We start from the raw sequence: 14,610 nt of genomic DNA on the forward strand, positions 1-14,610 counted from the left end.
ACATTGCTAAAAACCTAATTTGGACAACTTTAAAGGCAATTTTTCTGCACCCTCAGATTCCAGATTTTCTTAACCAAATTGCTTTTATGTGATGAATAAATCTCAATTTCCCCCCCAAAAAATGACCTTTATAACTGGTTTTGTGGTCCAGGGTCACATATAACGGCTACATTAGGTGTCTACTTATTGCTGGTGCTTTACTGAGTGGTTACCTGTTCTTGTTGGGAATGATGCCTCTTTCCACTTCCTGGTGATTCTTTCCAATGCGGATGGCCAACCAGGAGCCCAGTTTGCCATTGTAGAGGGTGTCCACCACTCTGAACACCTCTCCCTTATTAAAGCTCAGCCCGTACGGAGACTCTTTCTCATACTCAAAGTGTGTTCTGATATAGAAGGAGTCGCCCACATCAGACTCCACTATCCGCCGGTACACTACACGACAGGACATAAACAAGATGCTCAACAGGAAGTGATAAGGAACAGCTTTATAAATAACACTTAACATCTTACTTAGAATGACTGAATTTTACTTAACTAAACAACAGGACAAGTTATATACGAAAAGGATAACATAGCCAGGTGATGATTATTAAAAATAAAGCCGGACAAGATGAGCGTTACCCCAACTTGAGGCAGAAGGGTATTATATCACTCTTAAAGGGATAGCTCACCCAAAAAACTAAATTATGTCATTAATTATTCTCCCTCATATTGTTCCATACCCATAAGACCTTCGTTCATCTTCAGAACAGAAATGAAGATTTTTTTATGAAATCCAAGAGCCTTCTGACCCTGAATAGACAGCAACGCAACTACAACGCTCAAGGCCCAGAAAGGTAGTAAGGACATCATTAAAATAGTCCATGTGACATTAGTTGCATGGCGAAGACGGACATGAAAGAAATGAAACTACTGAATAAAGTCGTTATTTTTGTTTTCTTTGTGCACAAAAAGTATTTCCATAGCTTCATAAAATTACGGTCGAACCACGTGACATGGACTATTTCAACTATGTCCTTACTATGTTTCTGTGCTTTATATGTGCCTTATGAGTTGCTGTTATGCAGGGTCATATAGCATTCAGATTTCATCAAAAACATTCTGAAGATAAACAAAGATCTTACAGGTTTGAAACGATATGAGGGTCAGTAATTAAATGACAGAATTTTCATTTTTAGGTGAACCATCTCTTTATTAATTGGCATACTGCACATTATCTCACTTATTACACAAGTGCTTAGCAAATAAACAAACTAAATGGAAATAAAATGATGATTCAAATTGATTTTTGATTGTATAATGTGAGAAGAAAAAGGTAACAGAGTGATATGAGAGACATGATAATAGTGCAGCTACATGCAAAACCAATTCTCTGCCATGTTAGCAGAAATACTTTGCAGAAAACATTTGCCCACAGAATGCTGAGACTATGCTGTTAAATATTCAAGACCAGTGGTTTATAACAGGAGGCCCACTAAGGGGCCTCAGGAAACTTCCAGGATACCTAATACAGCACCAGAAATACACATTAGATTATATAGGAGGGCTTTCAAATATTGTCTTGAGTAAGTGGGGTGGGAATCTTGGAGTCAAAAAGAACCATGTAATAAGTGAACAAAGGCAAACATAAGTGATACATGAAAAGCATATGCATCTGCTCACCATCTTTCTTCCTCTGAGCCAGGATGGTGACCTCTTCACCTCTGGGCAGATCGAGCAGGAACAGCACTGCTTCCTCACGAATGATGTTTGCAAAGTCAACATTGTTAACCTACAAGCAGAAAGGAGCGCAAGAAGAAAACAGGCTTTAGATCTCTGCGGTGCAGTACCCTAACAATACACTGTTTATTGACAGTGGAAAGAGAAATAAGGAGAAAAATCCACCTTTTCTGTTTCTACTTTATCTTAAAGTCACAATCTCAAGGAGAAAAAAAAAAAAAAAAAAAAAAGAGTTGAGGTGAACGTGCAGTCACCCCTGACAAAATGGAACGGGAAAAACAATGAGCTGGGAGTCTCGCAGCAGGGCAGGGCCTGGAATCTAAGGAGTGTGTGTTTGTGCAGAAGGGACGGGAACTTTCATACACACGTCTGTACGCACACTGTGATGACCTGCTATGGGACCAGTGTGGGAGAGGCACAAAGCTATCCATGTTTGATTAAAATGTGCTCAGTGATAAACAAGCCTAAATGAGCCTGACTTAGAGTCTTAGAGAATTACACACAGCAACTGACAATAAGCGTAAGACCACTGGAGGCTTGAGTTAAACAATGAGCGCTATTGTGCGGCCGAAGGCTAAACAAAGGAAAGCTGGAAACAGAGGAGAGACAGGCACTGAGTCAGAGCAGGAGTATGTCATGATTATTTTTGCCCACAGCCACAGGGGTCACATAGTGTCTTCATATTTTTCTGAGAAAAAAAGTGGGATGTTACAGTGTTACAGCATGGAGATTAGTCAACAGCAGATGTTCAGTAGCAAAACAATCAAACACAGGCTTTCTTAAGATTTCTTTGATATGATTAAGCATGCTACTGTATCTGCCACACCAATGGGTTACAAATGTGCAGATTTAAAGGCAACAAATAGAACTAAAAGAATGTCATTTTGGCTCCAAAGAGTCTGACATCTCTAACAATGGTTAATTTGATTATATATTGTTACAAAAATGAAAATAACTTAAATTATGGTAAGAAATTAATTTACTTATCTGTAATTCTAGGAGGACAGAGTATTGATCCTTAAATTGATGGGTTATTTTCTAAAAACATTTACGATTGAAATACTTTTTAAACCTCTAATGCTTACCTTGTCTACCTCTGTGTGACCTCAGTACATTCATAAAAAAAAAATTATAATAACCAATCGTTTCATTAGATAAGACCCTTCTTCCTCAGCTGGGATCATTTAGAGTCCTTTGAAGCTGCATTTAAACTGCATTTTGGACGTTCAAACTCGCGGGGCACCATAATTTAACCTCAAAAAACAATTTCTTCACGACTGAAGAAAGAAACACATGAACATCTTGGATGGCAAGGGGGGTGAGTAAATTATCTGTAATTTTTTGTTCTGGAAGTGAACTTCTCCTTTAAAACATGTTACTTGTATCTAGCAATAAATGTAAAAATATGGTGCTCACCCTGAGTATCTGGTCTCCTTCCTCCAGGCCTTCCTTAGCAGCAGGACTGTCTTCCAGTACACCAGCCACAAAGATCCCCACATCATTCCCTCCTGCGAGCCTCAATCCTACACTCTCTCCTTTTTTAAATTTCACCAGCTTCATACTAGGCCTGGTAACAGAACAAAAAGGGTTTACTTTTTAATTATCTGTACCTATGCATCTGCACAATAAAAAAAATAACAGAAAGCTTCCTTTGCTAATAAATTCAAAGTCAATAAAGTTAATAGAAAAGGCACTTGAAAGCATGATGGGAGTACTGAATATACAACAACACTGACCGGAGGATGCTGTCATCATGGGTGACACTGGGCACAGGGGCGTCAGAGGGGCTGACTGGCAGATCAACATCAGGTTGCCCAGGTTGTGCATATACTGGTTTCGGCTCTAAAAACACATTTCTGTTAGACTCTGACTATGATATACAATGTACACACTAGGGCTGCCCCCTAATAGTCGACTAACTGTTAGTCAACGAGAAACCGACCAAAATTTTATTAGCCGCTTAGTTGCAGACAAAATCATTCACTGACCTCAAAAATGACTTATCTGAAATATGTTAGTAGAAACAATGTCACATGGACGCTCAATCTAATGTAATACATCTTTCGAATCTGTAAAGACTCTATGTTTATTTGTGTGCACTCACAATAACAACGAAACGTTGCGCTTTTGTAAAATAATGAAAGCAAACAGGATGCCCTTTCTGCCGTCTCGTGAAACTTCGAAAGGAGCATCCACTACTGCGGAGTAAGTGTCACCGACTTTATCTCTTAAGCCGAAAACAAAGAAAGCACTAGTTGATCAATAAATGTTAATGCAGTCTCCTTACTGTTTTTCCCTGACACATTCATAATTATTACTTACGTCTGTGTGCTGTGGCAAGCTTGACCGCTTATTAGGCTATGTAGACAAAGGCTCATTATTGTGGTTTAAATGGTTTATTAATAAGCGTGCGACTTAAAGTCAACTAATGCTTAAAATGAACGACCATTAGTCGACCAGAAAAATCTTTAGCCGAGGGCAGCCCTAGTACACACATATTTCTTTTAACAACAGGCTCTTAACAGGTGATTAATCAACCCAAAAAGAACATGAAGAACCAGAGCAAAGCTAGGTCAGATTAAGGCTTTCCAGAACAGAATGGAGTACAGAAAGAAAACTACAGGAGAGAAGAGGTCTGATTTTGATCAGTGTACAGGTGGGAGTAGGATCAAGATGGTTAAGGAGGCGAGGAGAATGTGCAAGTTTAAAAAAATCAGTACAAGTGAACAGTACAAAACATTGCGCTTACACACTGTTTGATATACACACAAATACTATGTACACCACTGTAAAATATAGTTGAAAATCATATTATAGAGACAAAATATGCTACTAAAAAAAGTTTTTTTAGTAGCAAAAATGTTTAGAAATGTGAGAATTTGACTTGTGTTGTGACAGCATGTTAACTTAAACATGCATAAATATAGTAGTATTGGTTGCTTGACCATTGTAAATTATGTTTCACGTGCCAATTCATGTGGAAATGGAACATGAGTTTACACTGGACTAAAAAGAAAAACAATAAAATAGCAAGGTGACTTTGCCTCAACATTTAAAAAGTGGCCACACACCACCGGACTGGGGAGATAAGACAGTAGGAGAGCAGAAGGAAAGACAAAAGACAGCTGGAAGTCTGGAGGTGAAAGTCCTAACCTGGCAGTGGAGGGATCTGTTTATCCCCGGGCTGTTCTGTAGGCGGAACCAGAAGTGCATCTTCCGCCATCTTAACTGGAGTGGATATAGCCGCTGGTTTGGAGATGCGCTCCTCCTCACGACTCCTGTGGCTACAGACACACAAAGCTCACAGTTACGAACTGAGCCTGGGTTTGCCTCTGCTTATAAGTAGTTGACAAATAACACTGACATTAACTTTATTATTTCACAAAATCAAAGATTTAAATTACACTATATAAGGCAGAGCACTGTTTAAATGTAATAGCATTGCTACATGCATAACTACAACATATGCAAATATTTTACTGAAAAAGACTATCAAGCACATCAATATTATGAGATAACGAAAGGTCCCTTTATAGGCAGACAGCAGGATGCAAGCAAAAATTCCTGGTTGGCAAGTAACTAAAGACTTCAAAAACATCAGTAGCATTTCAGAAACTGTAGATAAGATTTTGGTCAGCGTGTATGGAAGTTTCGGAGAACATGTCAGATATTATATTTGTTCCACGTGAATATGAGAGCATTCTGAAGGAAGAGTGTGTAAGAAATGCTGAATAGAAACAAAACAGAAGGAACATGAACACAATGCTGGAAAACAGCAGAGATAAAGATTGCTCATTAGACAGCACCAGATGCCAGTGCTCTAGGTCAGACTGAATAATTTTTCTTATGCTAAAAATGAGGACAGATACTAGAGTTTCTTTTAAAACTGCAAACATGAACAACTCAGATATTTAAAATGCTTTGAGGCATCACAACTACTCTCTGTTGCACATTCTGAGTTCTGGAGAAGCATATGATGAGTTCAGGATCAGGTCTGCACTCTAGAACTGTAGGTACATTTCAGAGTCACATGGTTGGTACAGTACTGCATGACTCAGACAGGAAACTGACCGCTCCTGAAATTTCACTTTTTTCTTTGATAAACACAATTAGCATTGTTCTGCTAGCTGAATCAGTAAAAACAAACAGATTTCTGCCAAAATATTAAAAGCTCATCAGTTGAAACAAAAGAGAAACAGATAAAATAAAGTCCTTTTTGCCTGGCAGTGTATTTTATCTTAAATCTCTTATGCCCTGGACATGCACAAAAACACACACACACGCACACGCGCACACACACACACACACACACACACACACACACACACACACACACACAGGCCTAGATAAACCCGAGGCTCTCCTTTGCTCTGTACTAACACATCCATTACACACAGGCTAAATCCTCTGCTCACATTTTCCTAGATTTGTTTCTCATGTGACCTGTTACAATCATTGAAATGCTTCTATGTGCATTGAACCAAAATAAAACAATTCCTTTTTACAGTGTGTATATATATATTACTACTAAAAGTATAAAAAAAATGGCACTTTATTCTTTGTTTTACTAATGAATTACTGCAGGTAAAGTTACTTTGCAAATATTCAATATATAACAGGCTATAAACCTGTTTAGACCTATTACATCACTAGATTTGATTCAGCAAGAAATATAGAGGGCTCAGTGTAAACACAGTGAGCATTATGCCACACATTATGCAAGAACAAAAATAGGTTCATCTTTGTTCTGAAATTATTTGTTAATACATTACTTTAAAAATTAAAATATACACAAAATACTAATATATACAGTCAAAAGTTTACATACACCTTGCAGAATCTGCAAAATGTTAATTATTTTAGCAAATTAGAGGGATCATACAAAACGCATTTTATTTTTTTATGTAGTACTGGTAAAATATTTCACATAAAAGACGTTTACATATAGTCCAGAAGAGAAAATAATACTTGAATTTATAAAAATGACCCCGTTCGAAAGTTTACATACACTTGATTCTTAATACTGTGTTGTTACCTGAATGATCCACAGCTAGATCTTTTGTTTATTAATAGTTGTTCATGAGTCCCTTGTTTGTCCTGAACAGTTAAACTGCCTGCTATTCTTCAGAAAAATCCTTCAGGTTCCACAAATTCTTTGGTTTTTCAGCATTTCTGTGTATTCGAACCCTTTCCAACAGTGACTATAATTTTGAGATCCGTTTTTTTAGACTGAGGACAACTGAGGGACTCGTATGCAACTATTACAGAAGATTCAAACGCTCACTGATGCTCCAGAAGGAAATTAAGTATTAAGAATCAAGTGTATGTATTTTGAACAGGGCCATTTTTATATAGTCAAATATAATTTTCTCTTGTGGACTATATGTAAACATCTTTTATGTGAAATATCTTATTCAGGTCAGTACTAAAGAAAAAAAATAACATGCATTTTGTACAATCCCTCTTATTTTGATAAAATAATTATCATTTTGTAGATTCTTGACTTCAACTGTACATATACGCAGAAATTAATCCATTATATTTTTCTTTCCTTTTTTTAATTTTAATCAATGTAATGTATTTAACCAATTCATTGATGTTCATTTTTCTTTCCCTAAGCATTTTAAATCAAATGTTACATGTCTGATTACTTGTTTTCTGTTACGCTTATGTAAAGCACTCTGAATTTACCGTTGTGTATGAAACGTTCTATATAAATAAACCTGTCTACCCTAACCTAATGCAGAGACAACACTGAATCAACACACTTAAGTGCTCTTGAGAAACTTTGCATAGAGGAAAGATTAAAAACCTGACAGCTCAGTCAGAGGAGAGAGAGGGAGAGTGTGTGTGTATCTCTGTGGCTTGTAAACTGAGGAAAAACCCATCTGGTGATGCAAATTTCATAGGGAATTGTGTTGTCTCTTGTGTGCCAGGGTTAATGAACACACATGCAGGAAAATGAATTCAGGCCCATTTCTGCATAACAGCCTTGACACCCACTGACAGTTTCCACAAACACACACACACACAAACACACTCAGAGCTAGTTGCCTCTGCGCTACCAGCTCAACGTGACAGAATGCATGCTAATTTCACTACAAGCACATAGTAATGTACTATATCAAATGCATTAAAAGTGCAAACTAAACCATCAATATAGAACACAAGAACCACACATTAATAGGACTATGATAACATTTCACAACACATTCACATATAACAAATCAACCTAATATCCATGCATTCAGGCTCCATCTACAAAAACTATCCACTGTGTACAGAGCACAGCACTTACAGCGGGAGCATTCTGGTGAGAAAAGAGCCCGTCAGCCTGTGTAGAGACAGAGCAGTTATTCAACGGTGGGTGAGTGATGCATGGCTCTGAGATATTAACCTGGCTCACTGACAAACTGGTTCATCATCCCCCAAAATGCCTCCAAAACTGGCAGTCCAACTCCAGTAAATTACTTCTAAGACCATCCATTTTTTTTAGTGGTGCTGAAGGAGGACCTTAGAGCATTCCCATACTGCCCAGTCCTGTTAATCATGCAGCTAGTTAAGAGAGACAAGATCCAGATTTTAATTATACAATGTGTCTGGATTTTGCATTAATAGTCGGTTACGTATGAATGTATGTATGTAATGTTGCCCAAGGCTGCATTCATTTGATCAGTAATACAGTAAAAACAGCAATATTGTGAAATATTACAACAGGTTATAATAACTTTTAGTAACTACATTTCGAACTGTCATATATTTGTGTGGTTGCAAATCTGAATTTTCAACAGTCATTACTCTATAGTCTTCAATCCTTCAGAAATCATTCTAATATGCTGATTTCATGCTCAAGAAACATTGTAAACATCAAGATTTTTTGCTGAATAGAAAGCTTAAAACAGCAGCATTTATTTTATTATCTTTTTTGCACCATTATGTCTTTACTGTCCCTTTGGTTCAATTTAATGCATCCATGCATTAAAATGTATTAATTGCAATTAATCGCATACAAAATAAAAGATTTTGTCTACATAATATATGTATGTGTACTGCGTATATTTATTATGCATATATAAAAACACACACATATAGTATATATTTTGAAAGTATTTACATGTATTTACATGTATTCATTTATATTCACATAATTTATATAATATATAAATATATTTAATATATAAACATACAATTTTTTAAACATATACATGCATGTGTGTATTTATATATGTGACCCTGGACCACAAAACCAGTCAAACCAGTTAAATTGAGATTTTTACATCATCTGAAAGCTGAATAAATAAGCTTTCCATTGGTTTGTTAGGATTGGATAATATTTGGCCGAGATATAACTATTTGAAAATCTGGAATTTTGAGGATGCAAAAAAAAAAAATCTAAATATTGAGAAAACCTCTAAAGGTGTCTAAATAAAGTTCTTAGTAATGCATATTACCAATCAAAAATTAAGTTTTGATATATTTACGGTAGGAAATTAACAAAATATCTTCATGGAACATGATCTTTATTTAATACCCTAAAAATTTTTGGCATAAAAAAAATCGACAATTTTGAAAACTGAATTGACTTTAGCTGAAGTATCTTAATATTATTCAGATTGGAGATCGATGATTCTACTAATATTACAGACACTGTCCACATGTGCTAAGGCAGACTATGTACACACACACACACACACACACACACTAAAAACTGTTACAGCTGTGGCAATTCTCTGAGACTTGAAAGGCATCAGTGTCTTGTTGAGGTGAGGGAGCCGATAATGAGGTGTAATCTGAGTTCAGATATTAAGTGAGACACTGCTGTAGACAGACAGGTGGAGGATGCGTGGGGATGCGAGGTGTGAAATTTCATTATAATACAGCCTGCAGCAGTGTGGGGATGTGGGATGTAGAGAGCAGCTGCTTTAATGGCAGGAAAGATGGCATGTCCCCTGGGAAAGAATCGGCACCTTGTGGCATTGTCATCTTTTTCATCCTTGTTTCTTTACATACTCAGAGTGTCCTGGAAACACAGTCTCGTGCTCTTTCTTTCTTACTTCCATATGTTTTACATACTCCACTTGTCTGTCTCATGAGCTCCTTTGGCCCCTATCCACCACTTATTAAATGTACCATGTAACCACAGCTTCCGCCAAAATGCTGTTATTGATATAGTGAAGTATATAATTACAATGAAGAATTAACGAGAATCTCGCATCCTGTTCTACCTGTCTATCAATTTAAAATCACATGAATTATGTGAAACTCTGATTGATTAATTAAATTTTAACCAAACAATTAAATCACACATCGAAATGAAGATAAAGAGATTACTTAGACTGAGAAATCATTAAGTAGATACCAAAAATTGTCTACTATGTAACTAGTACATATTTTGGCAAATTTTTGTAAAGGACTAGTGTTTATGTATGCAAAAGATTTGTATTGTTTTTTTAAAGAAGTCTCTTCTGCTCACCAAGCCTGCATTTATTTGATCCAAAGTACAGCAAAAAAAATATTTGTACTATTTAAAATAACTGCTTTCTATTTGAATATATTTAAAATTTAATTTATCTGTGATTTCAAAGCTGAATTTTTAGCATCATACCTCCAGTCACATGATCTTTCAGAAATCATTTTAATATTCTGATTTGCTGATAAAAAAACTTTTTATTATTATTATTAATTATTATTATTATCATCATCATGTTGAAAACAGCTGAGTAGAATTTTTTTCAGGTTTCTTTGATGAATAGAAAGTTCAGAAGAACAGCATTTATCTGAAATGGAAATCTTTTGTAACTATATAAATGTCTTCATCATCTCTTTTGATCAATTTAAAGCATCCTTGCTAGATAAAAGTAATAAGTTCTATAATTTATCCCCCCCCCCTTCAAAAAAGTGACGTCATGTGATCATGTGACACTGAAGAGTAATAATGCTAAAAATTTAGCTTTGATCACAGGAAAAAAAATACATATATTCAAATAAAAAAAAAAACGCTATTTTGAATAGTAAAAATATTATATCTGTAAATAAACTTGTTTCAGGTTGTCGTGTTATCAGGTGATAAATTAAACCAATCATAGTAAAGTTCTTCAGCAACAAGCCACCTCTCGGTTCTTTAACTTAATAAATTTGACATATTTGCTATTCTAACATCATTTTGTTTGTGAAAAATCAATTTTTCTTTTTTAAGTTTCAGCCAAATATTTCTGGTTCACAAAATTTTGGTGCATCATCACATTACAAAACTACTCTTGCTTTTTTTGGCAGCTTCTACCAATTACTTTCACTTCCCAAAATTTCAGTGCATCATTGTCCAAACCTTTGAGGTTTATACAAGTCTGTAGCATCACACAACAGATATTCAAACACACTGATTCTTGTACTACATTGACTCTTACACAAACACACACACAAACAACACTGAAAGAAATCATCAGACCACTTGCTGTCAACACTTCTCACATCTGCAGTGCTAAAGCACATCTACTACGTTAGTTAAGACAGCTACATGAGCTCAGCTCTACTGTAGTGTCAAACTGAGTTACGGTCAGCCAGCTCACTGCACCATGACCAGCACTTACACTCTCCTCTGACTGCAAGCAAAACAAAACGAAAAAATATTTCACACAAATACAAATCAGCAACAGTAAGTGTAATATTTGTTAAAGCTAATCGGTAAGTGTGCAAATCAGTCCTATATGCATCACTGATTATTCTGATTTATACACAGGGGTAAGTGGGAGGAAACCTTGAAATCTCTCAGGACCAGCAATCAATCACAGCGCTCTTCTGTCATTAAGCAGATCGATGCAGCCTTACTGATCTAGCTGACATCTGAACCTGCTAGTAGCTAAGATGTGACTTGCATACATATAACAGAGGATCATATAGTATATATTTATCTTTCTAAAGTAATGAGACAATCCAAAGCATGATGTTAATCGTGGTAGTGAATTAAGGGGTACTAATGGAAAAGTTAAGGACCATTTCAGGATCTTGAGGGGGATTTGCTTGGTTAATGTAAGCATTTCTTAGTCTCTTACCTGCCGTTGCTCATCTGCTGTGGAGAGTGGCCGGAGATGTCGGAGGGCTCGGAGCGTTTGTCGGGGGAACGGGATCGACTGCGACGTGTGCGCTCATGGGAATGATCTGATGCCAGTGAATGAATTTCTGAAATGTCTGTTAAAACAAATCATGATTTTCAAGTGTCAATTTAGTCCAAGTTGCATGCTTTTAGAAAAAAGACAAAACATGAAAAATAATAATACTGTATGAATATGGTGCAAAATATAAAATCTAAAGTAAATGTCTAAATATCATTTCACCTTAAGTCTTAAGATTTTTTCAGATGTACATACAGTAACTAGGATCATCTCACCATCTCTGTCTGAATTAGCTGAGGGAATGCTATCGTCCATATCTGGAATGTTGAGGAGTGTTGCCCTCTCGTCTCTCTGCACCACCATCTTTAGCTTGCCTTTCGATCGCTCTATAAGCTTCTTTGCGTCTATCAAAGACAGGTTCTCAGTCACTGTGCCATTGATCTATTTGGAGAAAAGAGGGAGAAGAGAAAGCACAATATTTTCTAGAAGAACTACAGATACAAAAGTCTATCATTTTGTATAATATTGCTATAAAAGTGACAAGTGACCTGTTATAAATTAAGCATTTTTAAATGATAAATGCACATTCTCTTAGTGCTTAGATTAGCCCTGCAAATAGCAATAGACAAATAAACAAACCATAAATACTACTGTTCAAAACTATTTAATGACAGCAAGAATTTTGTAACCTTTTCGAAAATCATCTCTTATGACTCCTCATCAAGGCTGCAAAGTTTGATTAAAAATACAGAAAACAATAATATTGGGAAACATTGTTACCATAACAAAAACTATTTATATATAAAGCAGCCATTCAATGTCACATGATGCATAAGAAATCATTCTAATATGCTGATTTGGTGCTTAATATATGGTTATTATTATTTTCAATGCTGAAAACAGTGGTGCTGATTATTTCTGTGGAAAACGCAATTCATGTTTTTTTTTTAGGATTCAGCGATGAATAGAAAGTTAAAGGATTAGTTCACTTCCGAAATAATTTCTTGATAATTCACTCACCCCCATGTCATCCTTGTTCATGTCTTTCTTTCTTTAGTCGAAAAGATTTTTAAGAAAAAAAAAAACATTCTAGGATTTTTCTCTACATATTGTGGACTTTAGTGGTGCCCAATGGGTTGAAGGTCCAAACTGCAGTTTTTCGCACAATTAGTTATTCAACTGTGTAGTTTGGTTTCGAAAATGTAGGGTAGAGTGCAAAAAACTCCATCTCATTTTCTCTTCCAACTTCAAAATCGTCCGACGTCTTGGTTTTACCTTTTTATGTAAAGGGAGCCTGACTTTCTTAGCACGTTAGCTTTGTAAACACTGCATGAGGACGAGGTAGTGCATGATGAGCATTTGTGGTTAAAAATTATATAACTTTTCCTAGGCTAGGATCGCGTTTGAATCTGCACTGAAACTGCAGTTTGGACCTTCAACCCATTGGGCACCATTGAAATCAACTATATGGTGAAAAATCCTGAAATGTTTTCCTTAAAAACCTTCATTTCATTTCGACCGACGAAAAAAGGACATTAATAAATTATATTCTGGAAGTGAACTAATCCTTTAAAAGGAACTGATTTGATATTAAAAAACATTTGTAATCTTTTGTAAGATTCTGAAAGTCTTTACTTTCACTTTTGATCAGTTTAATGCATCCTTGCTAAATAAAAGTATTAATTTCTTTAAAATGAAAAAAAAAAAAATGATCTGAACAGTAGTGCATATGCAGTAAAAAACATACTGTTCTGGATTTTCCATTTACAAAGACTTGCAACAAGCCTGCTGGCAGTGTGCTTTCTGCCCAGCAGTTCCACTCCAGTGCTCTCTGGGATATGCTCTGTTCCACTCAGTAAGCACTAGCCTCATTTAGCTGATGCCGGCTCATAAATTCACATGTAATTGTCAAGTAATTTCCCAATTAAACAAATAATAACTTGATAAGTGTTAAAGCTCTTCTTCAGCCAAAACTAGTCAGTCAGTTGATACTTTTTTACATTCTTTAAGGTAGAAATTTAAGTATAATTATGCCAACATTAAGAATGCGAAAAAAAAGCAGCTTAACAAATCTAATTCTGAGTGTGCTTAAAGTTACTACACCTAAAGGTGCTGTAAATGATTTAATGGAAGTATCCCTGAAAGATATGACTAAAATAATTATGCTGAGATATCTTACTCATCTGAGATACCCTAGTCTCCATGAACAGACAGTGACCACAAGCAACTGTCAGATTCTTTATTCAGCCAATGAGAAGGCTTTTGAGGTGCTTTCTGCCTGTCAATCATTTTGCACATTCACAGTGGGCAGTCCACAAATAAGAAGCCAAATGCTGAGAGCATGATAGATTAACTTGGAATGGTTTTCGTTTAGAGGAAGCCAAATGTTCACAATTTCTCTTCTGTCATCAACGACTTACACAGCCAAACATCTTAATAGAAATTGCAAGACAGAGAAAAAACAAAGCATCCACAAAAAAACTGATCCATCCCAGACACCACTTCTCATACCTTGAGGACGACGTCTCCCTCTTGTATGTTGCCGTCACGGGCTGCGAGGCTCTCGGGAGAAATGTCCTTTACGAAAATGTGGCTGGCCAGACGCAGGCCATATTCTGAATGCAACAAAAAACACACAATAACAGACATAATCCACTTGAATTAATGAGTGACTGATAAATCGGACTACTGAGTAACTTACTACAGCTTTGTTCTTGCTGAAAGCACCCTGTGGGTATTTATGCCAGTCGACTAATCACAGCTATTAGCTAATGTACAACAG

General features: G+C 36.1%; 1 protein-coding gene across 10 annotated transcripts in view; it reads right to left on the reverse strand.

Annotated features, from left to right (window-relative positions):
- tjp1a (tight junction protein 1a) overlaps window positions 1-14,610 on the reverse strand; it is a 154,046-nt gene that overhangs the window by 27,284 nt on the left and 112,152 nt on the right. For all 10 annotated transcript variants that reach the window (XM_073836189.1, XM_073836188.1, XM_073836190.1 and 7 more), the window contains 8 exons: window positions 14,340-14,443; window positions 12,104-12,269; window positions 11,769-11,904; window positions 4,873-5,003; window positions 3,456-3,561; window positions 3,136-3,286; window positions 1,663-1,771; window positions 213-432 (listed from right to left, as the gene is read on the reverse strand). In XM_073836189.1, the coding sequence (XP_073692290.1) occupies window positions 213-432; window positions 1,663-1,771; window positions 3,136-3,286; window positions 3,456-3,561; window positions 4,873-5,003; window positions 11,769-11,904; window positions 12,104-12,269; window positions 14,340-14,443 (1,123 nt within the window). The remainder of the gene's footprint in view (window positions 1-212; window positions 433-1,662; window positions 1,772-3,135; window positions 3,287-3,455; window positions 3,562-4,872; window positions 5,004-11,768; window positions 11,905-12,103; window positions 12,270-14,339; window positions 14,444-14,610) is intronic.

This window comes from Garra rufa, chromosome 3, assembly GCF_049309525.1.
Source record: "Garra rufa chromosome 3, GarRuf1.0, whole genome shotgun sequence".
Taxonomy (NCBI): domain Eukaryota; kingdom Metazoa; phylum Chordata; class Actinopteri; order Cypriniformes; family Cyprinidae; genus Garra; species Garra rufa.